This window comes from Manacus vitellinus, unplaced genomic scaffold (assembly GCF_001715985.3).
Source record: "Manacus vitellinus isolate BGI_N305 unplaced genomic scaffold, ASM171598v3 scaffold_21_pilon, whole genome shotgun sequence".
NCBI lineage: Eukaryota > Metazoa > Chordata > Aves > Passeriformes > Pipridae > Manacus > Manacus vitellinus.
In genome coordinates this window covers 8246756-8271348 of record NW_021939546.1, presented here as the reverse complement: position 1 = coordinate 8271348, position 24593 = coordinate 8246756, and the positions used below count along the sequence as shown (strand labels likewise).

Sequence of the window (24593 nt, the reverse complement as noted above, 5' to 3'; positions counted from 1 at the left end):
ATCCTGCTTGTTCACAGCAAACCTAAAGGAGAGGCTTGGGAGATTTAGCACAAGGAGGAGGGACAGCTACTGAACTGGCATCTTGCTACACCCCTCCTGAGGAGCATCCCGCAGGGAGACAAAAGATCTTCATCATCTTGTAGCACAGATGCTGCACAGAATGCCTCACTCACAGTATTATCCAGACCCTTAATAACATCTTTCACCCTGCAGAGTACAGGAACGGTCAGGACAGGAAGGCATGACTTTTTCTTGGCAAACGCTATGAGTGTTGTGGATTTAGTGGGAGGGAAGCAACTCTCCATAAAAGACACAAGATCTTGAGATGGAACAAGCAGTTCTGGGAGCACCAGTACTAATGACTCTCATTTGCAGTGCCTCTTCTCATTCCTGCCCAGTGTGGATGCCCTGAGGTCTACCAAAGGAGGAGCTTGCTAGCCTTTCTCTTCAACAGTGGCAGTAATAGGATCTTTTTTTTTCTATAAGGTCATATCTTAAACTGTTAATAGCTCTCTGTCAAATGTGGTTAAAAATGGATAAATCCCTTCAGAATATCTCAGTGAGAACAAGAAGCTGCAAAAAGGGAGAAATCCTCACTTTAAGTCTATAGAAAACTAAATATCAACTAGGTGGCACAAATACTGAATTTGAATGTTTTTATAGATCTCCAGGATATCACCAATGTAAAAATTTTCAGTGTATGTTGTCACTCTGTGTGTTTGTACTCTACAGCCACCTCTCAGTGCTCTGCTAACCTACATCCCCTATTCCCCAGTCCCATCTGTCCCTGGGGCTCTCAGGACCGAGCTGTTCTTTCTCTTCAATTTGGAAATGCCAAAGGCACCTGGCAGTGCTACCAGAAGCAGTAATTATTTAAGACACAAAACCACTGTGGCAACAGTCTAAACTTCAGTTGACGTGAAGAGGCAGTAAAATTTACTGAAGGAAATATTATTCCAGAACACAGTGTAACCAAGGTAATCCTGCTGCTTCCAGTGCAGGAAGAAAATAGTGTTGAGATGGATTTTGAACACGGGCTCATCTTGTTCAAATTATTACAACTATATTGATACACACTGCCCAAATATCTGAACTGGAGGGGTTTTCCTAGAAAACGGGTAGTTTTGAATATATTGGGTACCTTCCTAGAGGAATTTTCTTTTGTGGTTAGGGAGCTTCCCACAGCAGGCAGGAAAAAGGACAGCTCGTTAACCCACATCACTCTGCATTTTCTACCTGAGGGCGTCTGAACCACTGCTTATTTCTTTTTTTCACCATTACCAATATCCAGAATATTCCGCAAAATACCGGCAGGGGCCGCCACTGGCTCAGCAATCGCCCAGGGCTGGGCTGCTCCGCGGGCAGGAACGGGCACGGAGCCTCCTCGGTGCTCTGGGCACCCTCTAAAAGCCAGGAAGGCTTTGGACTGAAGCACATCAGAGCTCCAATCTCCAACAGGTGAAGGCCCTTCACAGCGAGATGAATTTCCCGGTGGCAGGTCATCTCTCCCAGAGCTGGAGACCTCATGGCTTAGGCTGCAGGTACCTACATTGCTCCCATAGGAAATGAGGCCCCACAGATTCTCACCACCGTGTCCTCAGGTTCGAGTGAGGCATTTGGCAGCTGCCCTGTCTTTGCTGGGACTGTGCAGCTGGGGATGCCCATCCCTGGGTCTGAGCAAGAGAAACTGGTGGTGGATGGAGATTCTCCTCCAGACCTGGATGTGTCTGATAGAGACTTGACTCCTACAGCTGTTCCAAAGCAGTGACTTGGCTCCTCTGGCAAATCCACAGAGGTGGAAGGAACAAGTGCTGGGAGAAGCAAGTGCTTCTTGAATAACTGTACTAATGGGAGAATTAAGCAGTCCCCTTTCTTTCTCTGCTGAATCAGAAGACACTTCATATGTTTTGGTTCTGGAACAAAGGCCAAGCAAGTGCAATCGTGGCTGCTAAGACTGTTTTATGCCCTGGGTCACCATGACTTTGCTGAATGCACGAGCTGTACAGCAAACACTGATTCACCCAATGTTGTCACTACATCCATGAAATAAATAGATGGGTATCTCCACTCTGTGTCCTTGTGAAAACCAGTCACTGGAGAGCAATACTCTCCCTTTAGGAGAATGAGGGAAAGATTTCCCCATATTAGGCTTCTTATTCAACATTCTTGGTTGTCAAGGGCTGTGATCATGGGTCATAGCATGGCCCACAGTTAGCCTAGTTTTCTCCTTCCTTTGTTAGTGAAGTCACCATCACCAAAGCAGACCTTCCAGCTGAGGCAGACAGGCCATCTTCAGTCCCTGAAGCTAGTCCCTGGGGCTTGCTTTATTTCAAATCAATTATGAAAAGTGAGGTTGCAATTTGGTATAAAGAACATCCAGAGGAATGCAACTGCTTGCCTGAATATCCTCTGACTAGGTCACGAGGGTAGGACACCCACTTGATAAGTAACCAGAGACTTGCCCATCTGCCCAATTTACCCCTAGTTGGTGACCAAAGAAAGAGAAAATGGGTAGTAGAGTAAGGTGAGCTCAGGCTGGGGTGAAATTGTACCGGTAAGGAGAACAAGTTTAAAAAAGTTTGATGCATCAGTTTTTCCCTGATGACACCAGCCACGATCAGGTCAGTGCCACACCAGTGTTCACGGGGTCTGCAGGTGCTTTGGCAGACACGCAGCCTCTCGGCTCTGTGTTCACAGCTGCACAGGCAGAGGCACAGCTGTCCCGCCCAGAGAGCTGAACACACAGGAGGGGGGAAAGGACATTGCATGAAGGGAACTCCAGTTCACCAAATCCAGCCTTCCCAGTGTGCTCTTTACCTTTGCCAGGAACCCATGGCTGTAACTGGCCGCTGCGCTGTGTGTCGTCACAAACCGGATCTTCGAGAAACTTGGAGCAGCTGAAACCTCCAGTTCCCCCAGCAGTTCTGTGGGAGGAGAGGAATGAAGCAGAACAGATACAGGTAAGGTGAGCTGTGCAGAGCAAACAAGCAGAAGTGAAGTGTTAATCTCTAATTCATATATTGAAATCTTTTACTCCAGCAGGCAACAAAATGAAATTTTAAAGGGACACAATTGAAATCGTAAGAATTTTGCGTAACTGCTGCAGTGCAGACAGAGGTGGGAGGTGTTACCATAAGTATTCTCTTAATATAGGGCAAAACAGGTTCTCTGGTAGGAGAATAACAAACTTTCTTATAAATAGCCTGGTCACACACTAGCTGTCAATTCATACAAAACATTTTTTTACAAAGGCATGCCAAGTCCAGACTTGTTTTTGTTTTAATTTACTGCACTACAGATTGTAAAAGAGAAGCAACCAAACAAAAACTGAGCCAAAGGGATTGTGTCTGTGAGTATGCCCGTTTCTTAGATATTGCCTATATCCCTTTAAGGCAGCACAAAGCCCTTCTTTATAGTGGTTTGAAAATGACCTCCTAAATTGAGGCAGCAGGGTCAAACTGACCACACATTATCTAGCAACATACTCAACTATTGCCTCATAACTTACAGATTTGTTTATGGCTCTTATAGTTAGAAAAAAGAAATTCCTCAGATCACTTTGACTTATCTTTTATAAACAAGCTTCTTTTCAATAGTGTATTTTGGGAAAACCATACAGTAATCTTGAATCCCCCTTTGTCTTGCAGAGACTGCAAGAAATTACCAGCATCTCCCAAAGCCACTGTAACACTACAGATCCCTCCTGCCTCCCCAGTTAACTGACAGATCATTCTAGTCAACTTTGAGGAAAATATGTCTAGAAAAGGGTCCAACCAGCCTCCATTCAGGATGTGGTTGTTACACCTGCAGTTACCTTTCTCAGACATTGATCTCTACTATTTCTCTGCATCAATCTATAAATAAATCCCTTCTCACACCATGTTTACACAACACAGGTAGTAAAGTAAACTTCAGTCATAAAAAAGCAAACAAACAACCCCCCCCAAAAAAAAAAACCAGCACAACTGAGGCATATTCAGTTTGTAAAATCTAATCCTTGGCACTGGGACATGCCAGGACTAGAATTGCTGGTACAAACTCATCTCATGCCTACTCTAAATGAGTTACAGAACTGGTGCTATAACATGGCCCCCAGTTATTTTGCCTGGGGCTCCATATATTCAATGCACTGGAGACAGTGATTGCTGAATGAGCAGCTAGCCACTCTTCTTTCTGTTTTCTCTTCATTGGCAGAGTGTCTGGGCCACACATGGAATGTATTTACTGCACATCAGCCAAGCCCTGCTCAGAATACAGTTCATTTACTCCAGGGCATTTCTTTAGTGTCCATCACTGCAGCAGCCTACTGATTTTGGACACAAATGTTTTATCATCATCACTGGAGGTGAGAGAGGGTGGGGTTAGGCTAAGCTTCATTTTACAACAGAGGCCCAGAAGCCAAAATCTTCAGTTTGAGGGCTAAACTTGTGACAAAGACTAACTGCTTCCCTTACCCCTCACTCCCTTTAGCATTTCCCATCCTTGTCTGTGGTAAAACACATTTCCGGTTCCATCAAACTCAACCCTCGGTGTTCCAAACAGAGCATGTGAAATCTGGGAGACTTGTAAAGTAGCCACCTGTGAAGAGCTCAAGTGGAGCACAGGATCCCTGTGCAAGGCACAGAAAGGACAAACCAATTTACCTGGCAGTGTTCAGCTTGCACTAACCACAGGAGTGGACTTTCTCTTCCTACAACACTCTATGGTTGCTGACAAAGCCTTCTCAGAACTGACTACCAACACCTGTAAAGACAGCCCCTCACTACCCAGCTTTGAGCTGCAGCCCTGTGCTCAACCCAAAACTTTGTACCACCACTGACAAGGTTCACAGCCCAGTGCTTCCCCAGACCTGCTCTGAGCAGTGACCTCTGCCTATGAATAGACAGGGAACCCAGTGGTTTACAAAGCTGTTGCCCCATCTCCCTGGTCCTCAAAGCTTGCCCTGGAGACAGGCACCCAGCCTGCCTCTTGAGCTGAAACTTCTAACATTAGTAAGCCTACAACTGGAACTTGCTGAGCTGAGAGGAGAATGATGCTTACACATAACTCCCAACAATCTTTGATTCACAGAAAGCTATACAATCCCGCTCCCAATACCTTTAAAATTCCCTCCAGGTCTCTTGTCATACCTTTTCAGACAAGATGCAGTTAAATACAACAGCCCACCCCAGCCCTGTGTTTTAGTAGTCAGATTTAAAAGTTGAGTTATTCAAGAAGTGAAAGGCAAAGCCTGGAATTTTTTGTGCATTTTGGGCAGGAGTGGGAGAGGAACCTACAGTGCACTCAGCGCTGGTTCTTTGATGGTTGCATGAGTACATATATGTGCTTAGGCCATAGTTTTCTCTGAAATTCTGACTATAGGAACTGACTCTTTAGGGGGATAAAAAATAGAAAAAGAAAAAAAGAGGGAACTCCTGTACCACCACCACCACTTATTCAAAGAATCAGCTAGAGGATCCAGCAGGCCACCCAGGGAACTATTCCTACTTGAATTTGTGTTTTGTTCTCATGGCAGGCTCCAGAAATACTATGTTCATCTGTCTCCTGCATGACTAGTTCTCTTGTAGTCCCGAGATTTTTGCAAGGACAGGAAGGTGAGGTCTTCTCTAGATTACTTTTTGTTTTCTGAAATCAGAGCATGATGCAGGTGTTGTTCTTTTTCAGGTTGTTTCTCAGGCACAAGGGACCTGCACCATTTGTTTATACAACAGGTTTGTCCAAAGCCAGTCTGCCCGATGCAAATCTCCACCAGTCTGCAGCAAGAGAAAGCAACATTCTAATGCGAGAACATCCCCTTACAACACCAGAGCCTGGCAAACCACATTCCAGCTCTGTCTACAGCACCCAAATGCATTTGATCCACACAGCAAATGCATGAACACCATACTGGTGATGGAAAATATCAAAGACCACAGGGTGGAAGGTATGTGGGTATTGAGGAGGGTCCTCAGTTTGCAGTGTCCGTGATGATTCCACACAGACCTTTATGTTTTTTATTGCATCTTTGTAGGTGGTGATGGGAGAAGTGGGAGCATGGCTGCCACGGGCAGGTGAAGCCCTGCAGCTGCAGTACACCTGTTTGTACAGGGAAAGCACTGCAAGCTGCCACCATTCATCCCCTGGGGAAAGGGGACAACACTGCACATGGCAAGAAGCTCCTCCACAGCCAAGGGTGCTCCTGGAGCCACCTCATATGCAGTCACGTACACCCAACCCCTCAGAGCATCAGGCACTCCCCCAGGCAGAGCTCCCATCCCAGAGGTGGCCACTGGCAGGAGGTGGGGGAGATCTGGCATGCATACAGCCCACAGGCTGCACCACTTGCCTGTGACTGAACAGGTACCAGAAAATTCATCAGCAAGAGGCTGGTACTTCCACGGCTGCAGCTGGATGCCCTCAGAGCCGTAGGTCTGTGGCAGGTGGGAAGATGGCTGCTCCAGGCCCGAGGACACCGAGCACAGCACACACAATGCAGCCTCTGTTCACAGCACAAGCAACAGAATCGAAACCACTTCATTTCAAGGGGGCATTCAGGCCTGGAGCCACCACTGGCACAGGGACAGCTCTCCAAAGTGGCAGAGTGCTCCTATTGAGGGAGCAAGTCTGGCCTGGCTCCTGTGGATACAGCAGCGTGCAACAGCTCCAAGGATCAGGGCCACTTCATTTGTCCACCCACAGGCTGAATTCCAAAGCTCTATCTCAGAAAACTAAGCAGGATATACGGGGGGTTTTTTCAAACATAACAGGTTGCTTAAGAGCTAAAGCCTCTATTTCATTACTCCATTGTAGCAGGAACACAGGTCTGAACCATCAACCTTGTACCTCTCCACAGCTGCAGTGGAAATAATTTCAGGTACTCTTGAATGCAGCTGACGTGTGGGAGAGGCAGGTTGTTCACAAGGTTGCCAGAATGCTGTTTCACTTGTGCATGCAGCAGGCAATCCAGCAACAAGGTGCAGTTCAGCTTTGAGATGATTAAACAGATGAGAAACATTATCAGGCTTGAGGGATTCAGTTTAACTGCAGTTCCATAGAAACCAGCAGTAAAAAGGCTGTATTTTTTTCCTCATTACCCGGAATGCAGAACTGAACTCAAGAGACTCTTCCCTTACCTCACAGAGGCTTCACAGGCTGATTCTTTTCATATTAAGACAAAAGTATACAAAAGGATTTGAAACACCAGCAGTTTGCCAGGGGATTATGATTATTCCCCAAACCAAAATTAGAACGTTATCCCTGTTTGTGTTGTGTGAGCCAGTTACTGCATCTTCAGAGGGCACCACCTAACATACATTTTATATTCCCATACACTTTACAGTAGCTCATGCTGATGAATTGAAAGATGCACTTTTAAGTAAAGGCTTAAAAAAAAAAAAAGTCTTCAGCTCTTTAAGAATTGGAGCTTTTAAAGAAACCACAAAGCAATCAGCTTTTGAAAGCTCTTCTGCCATTCAGAGAATGCCATGAATCACACACACATTAGCAGATGTCATGTGCAAATCTCTGTTGCAACACTAGGAGGACAGACCTCAACCACTTTGGCATCCAAAAAGTCATCTCCATTTTAAGCCTGCTGCTGACAACTCTCAACACTGTTAATTACACCTTGCAGCTTATAGTTGTGAGAGTGTTGCAGAAGATACCACAGCAATAATACTGAACCTGTTTAAAAGTGTGATAACATTTCGTGGAAACTTTCAGCTGCAGTATTTGAGTCAACAGTTACACCTGAGGTATCAGCTAAAGCACCATTTAACTCCAGGTGCACATTGTAATGCCAGAAAATAAGCAAATTAAATTATTTATTAAGTCAGGCAGGCAAAAGGCTTTGAAATAATAATCAAACCTGTGATAGAAGTTGAGCTTGGCAAAGCTTTAAGAGACTTTGTGCTTAATCTTTAAACATAGTGGAAGGCTGTCCATCACCTTGTGTGTTTGCTGTGAGCCATCTCAATGCAAAAAGAACAATACAGTTCTCATTTCCACTATCAAACCTAACACCTGCAGTGTCTGCATTACAAGAAAATTACCTGTCTCTACTGAAGAAAGCACTATGCAGGTCTCATTGGAGATTTGGGGTTTTCTCTTTTACCCTAAAGGGTTATTACTACACAGCCACTCACTATGAGCTGCTCGTTTTATCACATCATCATAACTGACACCAGGGCCATCTTCAGATCTTGGGTCCTCTATAAAAAAAACACCACCACAACAAAACCCATAAGACTAACAGCACTGAAGAGAATGGAAAGAAAATTATAATATTGTTTCCCCTTATCACACTAAATTCATTTGCAAGACCATTTAGCTTACTGTTCTCACCTTCATACTCCACATACACATTTTCTAGTGTAGCTATAACAGGAACTGGAGTCTGTTTAAAAACCAAGTAGTTAATTTTCAAATTATTTGGGACAGGTTTTCAGATAAAAAGCTTTTAAAAATGCTTTAAAAAAGGAATATTTTTCACCAGAATCTGCCAGTAATATATGCTATTTTAAAAAATTTGGATATGCTGCAAACATCCTTCCTACCCCCCTGAACAGAAAGATGTTGATCTAAACTTTAATTCACAATATCGTTGCTTGGGAGTTTTACTAAATGCAGTAATGTTTCCTGTGCGTTTCAGCATAGATCAGAACTTAGTTTCCTAGGTCACCTTAAAGATAAAATCTTTAAGTTTTCAAGCAGTATTTGTGTGTTAAGAAGGCCTTTCTGCACACTGTTCTACTCTGAAGGGGTATTTCCAGCTTACAGAAGAGCAGCATGTTTTATTCCTGGGCACATCTGTTTCCTACTCCTAAACTACACACTTGATCTGCACTAAAAGTGTTATCAACTAAATTTATGAAGCACTTAAGCACACTAAGTATCTATGTAAATCTCTGCTCAGCCCTTTAACAGAAAAGGGTAGGGAAAGAACATAGTGTGAAAAATAATGAAGGATCTGAGTGTCAAAGTAACTCTGGTAATCTCAAATGTCATAGCCTTACCTAAAAGAAGAACTGGCACTTTCTCATTTGTGACATTAAAAGAAGGCAAGATGAATTTTACAAGTTTTATTATACAAAAGATGATCCAAACCCCTAAGAGCTCTTCTACAGTTCTAAAAGTTTTGTTCTGCAACTTGTACTTCCATATGCTTTTCCAAAAAGCCAAAATAAAAAGACTCATTAGTCTCGCTTTCTTCTTAGCAAGAGTCTTGAAAAAACCCAACCGTAGCTGCATCAAAATCTGTTATTTATTCTTTGTATTCCAAGAATTGCTGAAGTCTTTTCTTATGTTCTGTAGACACTTGCACTGCACTAAAAACAAAAGCAGAACATTTTACATTAAGTGTAATACACCACAAAAATAAAGTCTCATGCCAAAATTGAGTATACATTGAAATCAATTACACTGAAGCTAAATTTTAGAAAACCCAGCTGTATGAAAAGCCTATGTTCCAAGGCAAAGAAACATATTAACCCTTAAAACTGTCAATTCTCATCCTACTACTAAGACACTTGTCCCAGGAAATCTTGTCCATTTACTTACTTTTAAATACACAGAGCAACTGATTAACTTGCAAGGATGACTTAGGTGAGAATCTCTTAACATGATCTCTCCTGTATATCGAGCACTTCCAAACTGAGGGACATTTCATGCCCACAGGGAGAGATGGGCAGATGCTGCAGGAAGTTTCAGTCCCACATATTCAGAGGCCAAGTATGAAAGTCTGCCTGCTGTGACAGTAGCTGAGAAAGAGCCTTTGGGTGACCAGGCAGCAACGGAATTCCATTATTTGGACCCTTCATAGGATTCTCTCAGTGCAGAACAATTGTCTCTACTTGATTTATTTTCTTTTCAGCAGCTCAGATTTATTAAATGAGTGGTATTCACGAACTGCTTCTAAAGAGTTCATGAAAAGTCACTAAGAAAAATTACCCAGAAATCTATGAATAATAAATTTCCAAGCCGGACCATATATCTACACAAGAACTTTTTAAGGTTCCACAAATCAAAAAAGTACTAAAATACCATGTTAGAATAATGACCTGAAGAGATTTTTTTCCCCCGAACTTCCTTTCTCACAGGTTCTACAATAACATTATTTAAACTAAATTTAACAAGCAAGCAATCATGAGGAATTTCTTACTTTAAGTGTTCTCCAAAGACAGTAGTTATCCGGTACAGTGCTGTCTTCAGAGATGCTCTAAGTGCAAACCTTAGTGTTTTGTAGGATGTGTCCACCAGACTCCCTGAGACCCGGGAGGGCTTGCTAGAAACATGTGGCAGTTTGAAATGTCTGTCTACAACCTGATTGAGAAAAACATAAATGAAATCAGGTCATCTGTTCAATTATTTCATAATGTAACCATTTGACACGTTTGTGTCAAATAAAGCAAAAAAAGTGCACATTCGGAAATTCCACCAAGACACACAAGAATGTTTTGGAGATTGATCATTTCCCAGCCATCAACAGGAACACAGAACCAAGATTCTGTTACTAGTCTTAACTGCCAAGCACAGCACATGCTGCAGTAGAAACACAACTATGTCCCATATTATGACTTCTTTCTTTTAGAAACGAGGGTATTGGCTTTTTTTTTTCCCCCTTGTGCCTGTTCTTGGAATAGATGACTTGCACTGAAAAACTTTAATAACCTCCAAATTCTTTCCAAGAATGTCCATTTAGGGCAGTGTAAAATGATTATGTCAATAGGACATGCACAGCCTTGGAAATAAATCTGGATTTTTGAAAAATACACACTGAACAAACATCAGTGACTTGAGGGTAATGTCTTTGTATTTTGAAAGAGAACATCATACAGATCTTATCTCCTGTGATTTGCAATGTCTCCAAGTGCTCCATGTTGCACGAGGAATTGTGTACAGCCAAATACAGTCCTAACTCTGCATAAAATATAGTAGTATAATTGCTGCATCCCTGAAATAAGCACACAGTACCATTTTTTATTTTGAAACATTCCACGCTTTCTCCTTCTACATTTTAAAAAACAAACAGGGTTTTTATTCAGCTGTTTCATAGTGCACACAGTGACAACCAGCTGTTTTGTTCAGATTAACTGCAAAAGAGCTGTTTCAGTGGCAACAACTTGAATGTTATGACTACTCAGCAAGGTCATAATGTAAAATTACCAAGACTCCTCCTAAGCTTGTCCTGCAGTAAGGAAAAGTTAACAGTTTTACCTCCTGAAGAGTCAGTAAAGTATTCAGGATAGCTGGCAGTGTAGTTTGGACAACTCCAAACTGGTCTTCAGTAAAGGAGGCTGCTACCAAGTGAGACAGACCTTTAAAAAAAAAAACAAAACAAAAGAATTTTGCTCTAATTAATGCTTCAAAAGCTGAGAATTCAGTAACAAAGATCATGGCATTGCCTGAAGAATCTACTGGTGTGGTAGAGCTCTTCAGGACTTACTGCAGCCAGCTGACAGTTACCTCAGCTTTGGCTCAAGGACTAAATCACTCACTGGTTTTACAAGTGTATTATAGCTTGAGGTTGATACAGCAAGAGAGATTATATATTAAATAAATTTTTAAAAACACATTGGCTCTCTTTTTCCAAAAGAAAATCCCAAAGTGCAACCACATACTGTCATTTTTCTGATTCTCTGCAGATCATCTTTTTCTGTTTATTTGCTAAGTTACGACCTGAGTGCCTCCCTCAATTCCCTGATTAACAGAGAAACACTCAGAGCCTTTAGTCAGAAAAGCTGCTGTAAAAAGAAGTCATAAATCTATTGGTGGGAAAATGTAAACGTGATACATGGCTTCACATCAGCGAGAAGCAAAAGAAATAAGTTTAGGGATCTCTACAGATCATAAGTAAGAGATCTCAGATGGGATCTCAAAACTAACAAGTGAATTAGACTTTAGCCTAATGGTGTCTGGTGTCTGAAATGCAGTTGGGATTTTGTCAAAAGTGTTTCAAAGACTTTTATTCTGTTATATTTATAAAGTACAGAGGCCCAGAAAAGTTTTCCATGAATCAACAGAGTGGATCATCTGGAAACTGCTTACCTTCCAAAGCCCAGATATGCATTTGGGCATCAGAGAAGACAGCCTGGATGGAGGCTTCTGGGTGCTGAGAAGAAACCAAAATGTTGTGAGTGCACTTTATAAATAATAACACAGAACCTGCAGGTTTCACTAAGGTGTTACACATTCCATAGGGTCCTGTCCCTCCCCTCAGAACAGACAGGTATGGGATAATCCTGCTATGAAACTCACAGTAAGTACAAAATTGTACTTATAGAAAACCTTAGATAAAAATACAGGTTTTAGAACCCTTACTCTACAAGGTACAAAAGGCTACAGCAGAGCCCATGTGCTCCTGTATTTCCAGTCCCTGCTGCTCAGTCTCAAACACAGGATCGCCCTTACCTTGCTGAAGAAATACATTATCAGTGCCCGTCTGGACAAGAAGTTTTTTATCTGAAAAGAAACAAAAGATTAAACTTATTATCTGTATTTATGTAAGCTATGCACAGTTGGCCCTCCTCAACCCTACCAGCTTCAGACAGTATAGAGGCATTGAGGGGGAGGGGGAGGGAAGGATCTGTGTTATGTAAGCTAAGCGGAGAAGGAAGTATTCATTCCATAAAATGGGAAATTCTTCCAAAGAATACCCAAAGTACACCCTGTATATACTGCAGTTTTACTCTACCTGTTCTTGCTTGTTCTGAAGCCATGTGTAAATAAATTTGGGCTGTACTGCCTCGCTACCAGCTTTTGCAGCAGAGAGCACTGGGAAGGACTCATGGTGGGAACCATTCATTTGATGATCTACAAGAAAAAAAATACAGTATCTTCAGAAAAACTGGTTGCTGTCACTTTAGTCCTCACAATACAGCTCTCCATCGACATGGCTACTACATTTATGGCTACAAGACAGTGCTGTGGAAAAATCTCTACCTGAAACCGATGTCCACAGCTTTGGTCCCCTTCTCATAACAAGGGGACTTTGGAGCGGTCCATGCCAAGAGGAGTTTACATCCACAACTCCCTTCTTGCAATTTAAAGCAGGTGAGGTGAAGGGTGAACCAATGTCAGACCCAGGAGACGTCTTCAGAGGCATTAGGGAAGGTTTAACCAGTGGAGACATGGTGGCTCTGAGAACAACGTTAGACCTCTGTGACTGGAAAGACACGTCTTCTGTCCCAACAGCTCCTAATGACACAGAACACACTGCATGGAGACAACAGGCTGGCACAGATGAAATAACAGACAGGTTTGTTATTTCATTGCTATTTCAACAACTTCTGTATCATCAGAGCTTTTATTATAGGACATTGTTACAGCTGTGGTCGTGCAAAGAAGTACATCAGCATAAGCATGGAGTGTTTTCCAAGTTCAACAGTTTAAGAACAGCAAGTAATAAGAAGGATCCTTGTGAATTTATTTTTCTCCTTTTGCTAGCCATCATTACTACACCCTGATACAGATCCACATAAAGTGGGCTATTAGGATTAAGTACTAGAGAAAAGGCTACATATAGAAGAGTGACAAGTCTTTGGCAAGTTTGGTATGTAAAAAAAGGCATGTCTGTCTCAAAATCCAAGGAATAGCAATATCAGAAGAAATTCACCTCCGACATACCAACAGTCCCTGCTGTTCCCAGAGCACTGCCTGCTAAGGGATTTCATTACCTGGCAGCCTTGTGCTAACACAGCTCTGCTGCCAGGAGTGATGCCCAAGTCTGGCAGGTAAAACATCCAAAATGCTTGGAGGCTGCACACAGCTCAGGAGTCAGATTGGGCTTTTCTTATTCTACAGTGATATTAGTGAATCACACAAACATAAAAAATCCCCTAATTTTACCATCTTAAACTAATCATAAGAGCAGTTATGCAAATTAAAAAGCATCTCTTGGTAAGTTTGTAAACAAACTGAGTAAACATATTCTTTCCAAGCTTTCTAGTTATTTTGAGATTATCTCAACAAGAATACCTAAAATTATATTGGGAGAGAATCTTTTTTGTTTGCATTTATTTCCAGAAATTCCTGTGACTCATTTGCCTCGTAGAGCTTAACTAAAACTAATGTACCCATGTATCTATCTGTACTGTCATGCTTTACAAACCTTTATGAGCATTTCCTCACATACCTGGAGTCTGTGGAGGTACTTTCAGCTCCCCCACTGGCTGCTTTGCTCTCCCGTTTGCTGCTGCAGCTTCCTGCTGTGCAATCAGCCTCTGGGTCAGATCACTCAGAAGACTCAAGCACTCCCTTGATATTGCAGTCCAGTTGTGTGGGTGCCCACCTGACATATGCACACAAAAAGGAATGTTTAGCCCAGCTGCTCCTCTTGTATCTGTTCTGACAGTGCCCATGTGCTCTCAGCAGGAGCTTCACAGTGACAGTACTACTCCATTTGTAAAACGCCACAGGGCATTTCCACTGTGACAGCTTGTTCGTACTGAGAGAAAGATGAAAACATGGACAGATTCCATCCTCCTATCAATGGATAACTCTAAAAAGACTTCAGTGGAACCTGCTAAGCAAGCAGGAAACACAGGCAGTTCAGCCTATCTGACCTGAAATCACTGAACAGTTAAAATGAACAAAGTAATATCAATGGGGATGGCAAACAGGTCTGAAGCAGTACAAACACTAGAATTCCTGATAAGGTGTTACAAAAAGTTCCTGAAGGCTTCAAAACAGTTTTAATTGACCTTCTCTGCCATATCTTTGAATGTAGCAAAGGGCCTGTGTACTAATTGAAATTACAGCCAGTGTTTGCTCTCATGGTTCCAGGGGTGACTCACTATTTGTGCCTGATTTCCCCTCACTCACACCTCAACATTCAGCTTTCATACACATCTGCTGGAATATCCAATCTGGACTACTTGATTGGTGGTGTGAATCAGAGGGCCCTGCTTTCAATATCCTAAACCTTTATGTCCTCATGGCTATCATTTAAATCAGACACCAGAATGGTTTGAGTTTAGTAGATGAAACAATACGAATATAGATAATTAAGCGTTCTTTTGGAAAAGGCACCACAAGGGATGAGGCCTCACAAAATTGCATAACTTGTATTACATAACTTATATAACAATTTTTGAAAAAGGAAAAGAATCAACAGGAAATAGTTTTTGTAATTACCTGGCTGACTAAGGCTAAAGACTTCCTGTCGTCGAACAGGGGAGTACTGGGAAAGTAACATCAAGTCTTGTAAGGCTAAAAACTAACAACAGAGGAAAATGTTTTAGTGCATGCAAAGTCCAGCGTATTTCCTTAAAAAAATATGGTGTTATCCATACAAAATCAATCCCTACCAAAGAATGAGTTCACACAGACTAAAACCAGCCATGAAACAGAAAAAGAAGGGAGGCAAATCCCTAGGACCACTCTGGATGTGGCTGCCGAGTTGGTAAGAGCTTCAGAGAATTTTACTGATATGTCAATTCTTTGGAGTTCAAGTAGATCTAACACTATTTTTTATCTGAGCAGCTCAGGCAGAAGGAGCCCAAGACACAAAAAAGTGTAAGGAAAGAACTGTTTCTGCAAACCAGAGCTCACCTACAGCTTTAGGGTCAGTGCCTTACAGGACCAACCTAACATTCTTTTTCATGTGATAATTAATGTGCACAATATGCAAGACCCTATCACAAATTAGACAATTTTAGTAATATCTGAGATTATAAATTGTGCTGTGCTCAACTCTTCTTCACACATCCTCTGATAATGCAGCTAAGCTTAAAAAGGCATTGCAACCTATTGTATCTCCAGCCTTACCAGAAATCTGTACAATCAGTAAATGTGGATTTTGCGTGTGCAGGAGAATAATCTTATCTTTATTTACATAATACTTCTTATATGAGGCCTTCGATTTTTAAGTATTATAATCAGTAAGTCCTATTAATGATTACCATAGACCAAAATTCCTCTTCTTTACTCACAGTACACACCAATACACTTATGTTGCAAACAGATCTTTCCCTCTAACTAAATGAATCCTTACAGTAACAGCGTGGTGAGCACCAGCAGATGTCACTACTAAACAAATTTTCACCATTAAGTGTAACAGCCTTTGTGAATGTTCTGAGGCAGCTTTTGAAGGAACTGGCACCTCAGTTAACAGAACTGGTACCAGGAAGATGTGACTGAGTGCTCTGACAAACACCTCAGCACACAGCCAGCAGGGAAGATGGTGGGAGTTCAATTACCTTTATAAGGAGGGGAGGATTGCTGTTTAAGATTTTAGGCAGGCACTGGTCTGTCTCCTCAGCAAATGTTGGCTGGACAGGAAAATGATGAGTCTAAATATAAATATCAGAAGTTATGTTATACAGAGGAAATCACAAGAAAACCTTATGAAAAACCCACCTGAGCTGTTACTTGTCAGGTGAATGATGAGCTACAAAAGCACATAATCCACTGCTTCAACTCACTGTAAACTGACCTGGAATTTCTAACATGTAATAAAAAGACTTTACTCCTTATGTTTAAAATTGAAAAATCTCAGAAAAAACTCAGATATTTTTATCTTAAAGTACGTTCCATATACCCACAGAATACATAGCTAGGTGCATCATATCGTTATGAAAGAAATTCCTCTCACCACATACCTGTGAAAAACTAGTGATACCATCTTCCAAAACAAGACTGAAACCTGAACTGCAAAGTCTGTCTTGACCTGGGTAACCATTCTGGTGAAGAACTAAGAGTTCTTTTACCAAATAAGAAAAGATTTTTAAAATTTTTCTTTTGCGCTGTTCCACTGATAAGCTAAAAATTTCTTATTTTTATCATCATAATTTTCATGTCCTGTGTTTTAATAGAATTCCTGTGGCTATAACATTTAAAATGTGAATAGCAGTGCTTGAACTGTATCAAACATCACAACTTTTTAACCCTATTTAACATGGTTCAATTTGGGTACAGATTAACTGTTAGTTTTATGTTACTGCACTCATCTTACACACCATAGCTTTATTCTCCTCTGTTTCCAACTCCAAAATTTAAATTTGAGGTAGCAGCTGCTTTCAAAGTGTTAATAAATGGACTTTAGGTAGACTAAATTTCTTTCATGACCTCAGTTGACACTATGCAAATACTTATAAACAACTCTGGAATTTTTTTAGCTCATTAAAAAAAATAAAATCATGTGAATAAACAAATGTTTTGTTCAACAGTCAAAAGGGTAAGGTCCATTTTATACCTTCCCAGATGCATATTTTTGTCTTCCACAGTTCTATAAGCAATAGAACAACTACAGACAGCAGCAGTGTTCACTGGTGCTTCAGTTATTATCCTTTGAAACACCTCAGAGCTGTTCTTATGCTCAGACCTTTTTAAAGCTAACATCCCAACAGCACTGTATGCCATTTCACTCCATGAGTGCTTTGCACTAATACATTGATGCAGGACTTTTTTTCCCCCATTTATCTGCAGTCTAGTCAAGCTTTCACTGAAAAAAAAAAAAGTTGTTTTTTCCTCTGTATTTGTAAACAAAGATCAGTCAATTCTTTGTTGGCAAGACTTTTCCTTTCTCCCCTCCCCTTCAATTGGGGTCTCATATATTGAAATGGTCTTTTTTTAGCCCTTTTAATTTGTAACTTTATGGTTGAATGAAAAAGCACAAGTGTCTTAATTCCCACAGTTGCTTGAAGTCTATTTTAATACTGCAGACCTAATTAGATTAACATGTTTCTGCTTTGGAGAACTCTGTACCTTGAGGGTTTGCTTAAATTTGAGCTTTCTAGAGCTTAGCTTGCAGGAAACAGTTTATTGTTTTCTTAGCTTGTCTTGCTCTAAGGAGAAGGAAAGTCAGTTAATGCCCAAGCCTGTCTTGACTGTTGGGTTATCAGTTACTGTCTGCAGTGCATGCTGTGAAAATTCGACTCACAATAAGTTATTTCCTAGTAAAACTGCTTTTGAAAGAAAGTATTATCTGTGCAACACTGATGTTCTACCTTTAGCACTGTCACAAGTACTAACCTCTGTAGCATAGATTTTGAAGAGCAGCCATGCAATGTACCAGGTCATCAGAAGAAACACACCACACAACCAGGTATGGTAAAACAAGGAGAGATCCAATAAGCCACTCAGAGTGTCGAGAGGATGCAATTTACTGGAGATAAAACCAAGAAGATACAAGTATTTTAGTAGTTTTATTTTGGAAGATGCTTGCAGTAAGCTGTTACAGCAACAACAACAATTATAGGAATAAAGTTGATTTTGGGTTTTTTTTGCAAAAACAATTTCTTAAATATATTTGAGATACCAGTTCTTTGATTTTTCAGTAACTGATGAAATAAAGTTCAGACAAATTAATGACATTAAGGAAAAGAAATATGAAATAAGTAATAATGATTACAGTTTTAGTCAATTAAGGTGTTAAGACTCCAGCTTCCCTATTTTAAAACAAACAAGAGCCATATAAAAATAAAGATGCCCCACCAAAGAAACACCACAGAAAAGCAGGTACAACACATACATGCAATTCGGAGAGATTAGCCTTTCTAATACTTTAGAGACTTACAGAGGTGAAATAAACAGAGGATTTCTTAATTACTATCTTAATGACAAGATGGTTCCCACAAAGGGTTGTTGGTTCCTTTTGGATCCATTTCAGAAGCACTCAACGCTCCCCACGTTTCGTGTGGGAAGGCAAGGAACCCAGTCCTGCTACCAAGAGGCAGCTGCTAAGCTGTACCTCCTCAGCAAAGGGAGTTGTCAGCAATATTCCAAGCTTCCAGCACAATGTCCTACCTACCTGTCTATGTGAAGATCCATTGTGGTACATATCCATACCTTTGGGATATAACCTACGGAATCAAAAAGAAACACCGAAACAAATGTGATGCTGCAACACACACACACAACAGGCCAAAAAGAAGACAAACACAGAATTAAGGCAGAGACAAGAGACTGGTCTTGTAACACACGTGGACAAGGAAACAATCTGCCTTTGGGGTTTTTGGTTTTTTTTCAAGAAATAGAAACAGGAGAACGAAAAAAAGGCTTCAGGCCAGCAACTGTACACAGAGATGTAGACCTTCTCTTTTATTGCCAGCTTCTCAGCACTGAGTTAATTGTGTTTTCTCACTCACAAAAGAGGGTTAATAGTAGTTTAATACTAATTTTCACTAAAGCTCTGGCAGCAGCAAAGTGCTTTTAAAGACTTAATGGAAACTGACATAGAACCACCATACTTCTAATTTATCTCCTGATGTAAATAAATTGGAAATAATTCTTACATATTTTGACATCGTTTAGGAGGATAATTATAACCATAACATAAAGAATTCCTTATTTTTAGAAGTCTGATGCAAACATCTTTATCAGCAGAGATTTTTTTTAAAGACAAAATGCCATTTTCATATGGGGGGGAACCATACTGCCTTTGTCTCCCTAGCTCCCTCCAAAAAATATATAGGGCACATGAGAATAAAGCCAAAGTGTTATTTTTTACCTAAAAAAATAGGGAAAACATAGCAACATTACATGTGGTGAAGTCATGCCCACTGCTGGTGTGTCACATTCAGCTCTGTGACACTACACTTCCAATGCCAAGCAATGAAGGGAGCAGTCCCAAGGCATGGAGATGTTCATTAATTTATATATATTTCAGGATATTTAAAGAAAAAAGGGAATATAAATTACAGACAAAAACTTTTTTTCAACTGCACTGTTTTCAGATTTATAACCTCTTTGCAAAAATCAGGACAGGTATGAACAGAGTGGCCCAAAGCATCAGGTTTTGATGTAAATTATAAACCACCAGCTGATCAGAATTTGGTTGCTCCATTTACAAGCTATTACAGGTTATTTCACTGCTGCCTACAGTGAGATTTCCTGCACAGAAGAGATCACCAGAGACAGTAACACAGTGATCAAACAGACTTCAGGGTACAAACGTATTATTCCCCACTCCCTTCTCCCTAGAACACTGTCACCTCCTTATCATGTATCAGCCAGACAATAAATTCTTATAGAAGGTGTTCATCTCTTTGGAAAAAGACATTTCTCTTATGCTAAACAGACTTCTGTGAGGCTGTAAGAACTGCCATCCTACAAATATTGCTGTACAAACCCTGTGCCTTTTCCTCCTGTCTTACAGAGGTGTTAGATCTCTCTTTTTGTTTAAACAAGTCTAAGTGTCTTCAGCAAGTTACCTGAAAGGCTGAAAAATAGCATAACAGGCCTGACTGATTAAAGTTTTCAAAATACAGGAATAAAAAAGAAAAAAAAAGAGAGAGAACTTCAGGAACACATACCAAAAAAGTAATACGCAACAAAGAAGTTTCTAACAAAATATACTGATTCCACACAACTGTGTTTGATCAGGAGAGGCAAAGATCTTCTGAAACGTAGGTACTTGTATTGCTAAAAACAAACAAGTAAAAGTTTAGTATTGAAGTCTAGAGGAGTTAAAAAATTAGTTTAAGGCAATTCCAAGTGTTACACGTACTATTTATTCCCCCAATCATTCCTGCCATTTTATAAGCATCTCTAGTTCTCATCCTTTTTCCTACTTGTAGCAGTAGAAAATGGAGGATGGAGTAAATTGACTCTATACACAAGGGAAGACACTATGAACTCTAATGCAAAATAAAGGGAAAAAACCCAAAGAATACATATTTAATCTACTGGATTTCATTTAGATTCTAAATGTTCAATTAAATTATAGGGGAAATTTAGACAAGCATGAGTTTCAGTCAGTAATGCTCCAAGGAGAGAAACCAACTTAATGCCTTCCTCCATACAAATAAATTATATTTCTTTCCAAATGACTAAAGTAACCCAGTTGACAAACGAAACCTTCAAAATGAAACCATGCAAATTAAACCAAAATGATTTCATTCTTTACTTGGCTAAGTTACATAAAAAAAAAAAAAGGAGAATTAACAATATTAAAATAATAGATTTTTAAAAAAATACTACAGCTACAGCATTGCCAAAATGATGTCTGGTTTGCTGATAAACTCAATGCTCAGCATAATGCAGTATAAATGTTTTTCACTAATACAAGCAACCTTGTTTAAAGACACCTCTTGCCAAGTTGGCTGGACTGTGTAAATCTGCCAATGAGGCAAAGTTAATGGCTGCTGTGAGGCTACAGCAACAGAATAACTATTTTTAAGATGATGTTTCACAGTGGTACAGGTTTCTTCTGTGGGACTGTCCCCTCCAAAGGAATTGTTGGAATTTCAGTTTCCATAGCACTACAAACATGGAACAGCTTCAGATATTGAGCTTTAAGCAAGATTAAATATGCTATTTAGACTTGAACTGAGTCGGTACCCAGTTACAACTGATAATATGCCTTTCTTTATTTTTAAATCTCAAGATTCTCAGCTTTTAGGTGACCCTTGTTGTCAGTTCAAGGAGTTGACATCCAGTTGCCTCCAGTTGATATCCAGTGTACATTGTCTCTTTCCTGTAGTTCACCTGCCACCTAAGCCAGCTTTTAACATGCATCAGGTTAGTCTAAGTCTAAATATTCCAGTCACAGCATCCCAATTTTTGTGTTCATTTGAAGGGAGCTGAGCAGGAAGGAGGAAGATGAGCACTGCTGGCATTTAAAGCTGAGTGCACACTTTGTCTATCAGTGAAAGCCTGCCCACAGACCGCTCCTACTGCCACAGTCAGATACACAAACTGTCCAGGCTTTTTTCTGATCACTGTTTTACTTAGACATGTCCTTCTACAAAGGTGTTTAAACCTCTTACCTGAATGATTGGAAATGGCAAATAATTCATATTGTTGATAAGATAGAAAAGGCTATAACTGTATCCCAAGAAAGTTCCAGAAAGTAGAAAGAAGAGGTGATACTCATTTAGGCACGTCTGAGGAACAGCATCATCTAGGCTAAAACAGAAAACAGAATTAATTCTGAGTTCAAAACAAACTCATTCAAGCCTTAGGAAGTTCAAAGTAAAAGTCTGATTTTGCTTTCCTAATCAGTACATGTGATGGTATCTTAGTAAGTTTTTGCTAAAGTAGGAATCCCACCACCTGTTTTTGTACTTTATGCATTTAGGATGCTTCCATTTTTTATGAAGTGTGTCCCATTAACTGTAAGACCAATACTTAATTCAAGTGACAACCAATTTGTCACCATTCAACTTTCCACTAAGAATCCTGGTAATTTAGTTTTTCTGGTCCAGTTATTTCTCTATGCACTGCAACATTTAGAAAAGGTGGTATTTGCTGTCCTTTAATAAAGAAAATCAACATAGAATTACTTATTTTTGAGAGTACCCAAATTCTAGGGATTTTTTGAAAGAAATTGTCAGTAAATACATTTTATAACAAAAATTCTTTGTTTATCTTTAACATACACACACAATTACCTTTCTGAAGGCGTGCAGGACACGGCAAGAAACTGGAACCTGCCTTTAGTCATAACTGTAGCACACCAAGCCACCAGCATTCCCATTACAGCATGAACAAAAGAATGGATGACTTGCTGAGGGTGAATAATTTTTCCTATCAGTGCTAATCGAGAGCATGGTATCGATGGTACAACTGTAAATAAAGCAGAAAAGGAATTTTCACTTCTTACTAATAAAACTTTCATTAAAAAAAAAAAACAAAACAAAAACAAAACAACCAAAACTAAAAAAACCACCATTGTCACCAAAGAACTTTTCACAGTTGGGATCAGTCACTAAATTATAAAGAAATCAATGAGATGGCTCAGCTAAGTGTCTCAGCCATGAGGTAAGTGGGAATTTGGGATGATTTACTCAAAAATAAGCTTTGCATATTCTCTATATTAGTTTAAAAGGAAATCTAATCCACTGACATTAAATACATTGAATGTAAGCCCCAATGTCTTTAAATGGTCATCCTAATTTAATTAGAGTATAAAAGACAGTTCTGCAGTTTACACAACCCACCTGCATAAAATTCAACGTTGAAGATGCTTATTACAATTAGCACCACAGACATGAGGAGGATACAAAAGATGACGTAGGAAGTATACAAATCATTGAAAGAATCTAAAAAAAGTAGAAAATATTATAGTTCAGGAGATTGCAGTAACACAGCAGTGGCACATTAAGTAACAGAAAAGAGCACTAAATCAGCAACAATCCAGTGAGAGCCTAAGGGGGGTAATGGTCAATGGGCTCTAATCCCACTAGATCTGCCCAGATGCACATTTCTGCATAAAACCATATTTAAACTTCACATAAAATATTTTACACCCTTATAACTGGTTTTCTCATAACTGAACACTTAGTTTAGTTTAAAAAAAAGCCTTCTAAGTGAATTCAACTATGGCTTATATAAAGCAGATTCCCTTAATTCAATAAAAGCTGCAGCCATCCAGCGATGCTAAAAAGGGAAGAAATTCCTTACAGATTGAAAATACAAAACCCCAAAAGCAGCAAAGGGGAAAAGAAATCAAGTCTCTCTGCCTAGAGCAGCTCAGTGATCACAGGTATCAAGCTCCCAGATAAACATCTCTCAATGTTTGGTGTGTGTACTCAAGTGAAAGTTATTCTCATCATGTGGAGTGGCTGCCTCAGGAATTTCACTTGTGATTCCATGTACCACAGAGGAAACTGAAGCTCTTTATGGAAACAGCAGCTACACAGAGTGGAAGGGGAAGTGTGTCCGAATACTCGGAACAGACAAATAAGCCACTTACCCCGGGTTTTTTTCTGTGAGGGACGTGAACTTGCAACACTTGTTCCTGCCTAGGGAGGACTATGGGCGGTGTGGTTTTAAGTAACGCAGAAACACTTCAAAGTCTAAAGACCATTCAGGACACAAAGCGCAAGTGTAACACGGTATCACTGTCAGCTCCCGTTATCTGGGACCGAGCCCAAGACAACAGAGAGCGGAGAAAAAGACACAAATACAAATACGCGAGTGTAAAATCAGGAAAACACGGACGGGCACGTACTCGAGATCCAGCGCACCGGGTGGAGCAGGTCGAGCCCGCTGAGGACGATGAAGGCCGCGGTGCACACGGGCAGCAGCACCAAGGACCAGGTGACGGCAGCGGCCACTCGCCAGCCCAGCACCTGTGGGGAGACAGCATGAGGGGAGCGAGGGGGCGGGGGGGTCCAGAACCCGGCAGCCCAGCGCCTGAGGGGAGCGCAGCGTGAGGGGACCGAGGGGGACCGGCACCTCCCGCCACCCGCGGCCTGAGGAAAAGACAGCTAATAAGGGGGACCGGGACGTACGCCGCCACCCGCCAAGCTTCAGCGCCTGAAAGGGGGCGCAGCGTGAGGGGAGCGTCCCGGGGCATGCCTTTGTCCCGACCTGCCGCAGCAGCGCCCGCTGCCCGCCCGCCGCCGCCTCCATGGGCCCGGCCGGCCCCGCCGCCCGTTCAAAAGCCGACGCCAACCGGCCCACGTGCCGGGCCGCCGCACTTCCGCCGCGCGGCCGCGCGCGGGCAGCGGACCAATGGGAGGGCGCGCACGCTCCGTCCACGTCCCGATGGATGGCTACAAGTCCGGCGTGCCCCGCGCGCCCATGGCGGCCTGACGGGGGTGCCCCTGCCCGTCCCTGAGGGTCCTCCCGCGTTGGAAATTGTAAAATTAGTCCACATTGAGTCGGTTTAGTAACACTTTGAAAGCCTCAGTGGCGGCACGGGCTCGCCTCAAGGGCGTTCAATCCTG

General features: G+C 41.2%; 1 protein-coding gene and 1 long non-coding RNA gene across 3 annotated transcripts; one reads left to right on the top strand and one right to left on the bottom strand.

The window, feature by feature from the left end:
- The first annotated feature begins 2322 nt into the window (after nucleotides 1-2322).
- Nucleotides 2323-9454, top strand: LOC115307457. 2 transcript variants are annotated; one of them, XR_003915787.1, is made up of 4 exons: nucleotides 2323-2960; nucleotides 5516-5594; nucleotides 5712-5923; nucleotides 6011-9454. It is a non-coding gene; the product is annotated as an uncharacterized LOC115307457 (long non-coding RNA). The 2 variants fall into 2 exon arrangements; XR_003915786.1 differs by lacking the exon at nucleotides 5516-5594 and having other exon boundaries at nucleotides 2328-2960; nucleotides 5665-5923.
- Nucleotides 9047-24280, bottom strand: NDC1 (NDC1 transmembrane nucleoporin). The gene is made up of 18 exons (XM_025895043.2): nucleotides 24235-24280; nucleotides 23873-23993; nucleotides 22860-22961; nucleotides 22311-22485; nucleotides 21687-21825; nucleotides 20232-20340; nucleotides 18728-18779; nucleotides 17950-18082; nucleotides 16176-16268; nucleotides 15112-15193; nucleotides 14111-14266; nucleotides 12919-13173; nucleotides 12671-12789; nucleotides 12388-12438; nucleotides 12025-12088; nucleotides 11194-11294; nucleotides 10139-10299; nucleotides 9047-9305 (listed from the first exon to the last, which is right to left on the bottom strand). Exons 1-18 carry the CDS (start codon nucleotides 24274-24276, stop codon nucleotides 9242-9244), a joined length of 2019 nt encoding a protein of 672 aa, XP_025750828.2. The 5' UTR covers nucleotides 24277-24280; the 3' UTR covers nucleotides 9047-9241.
- Between the last annotated feature and the right edge of the window lie 313 nt (nucleotides 24281-24593).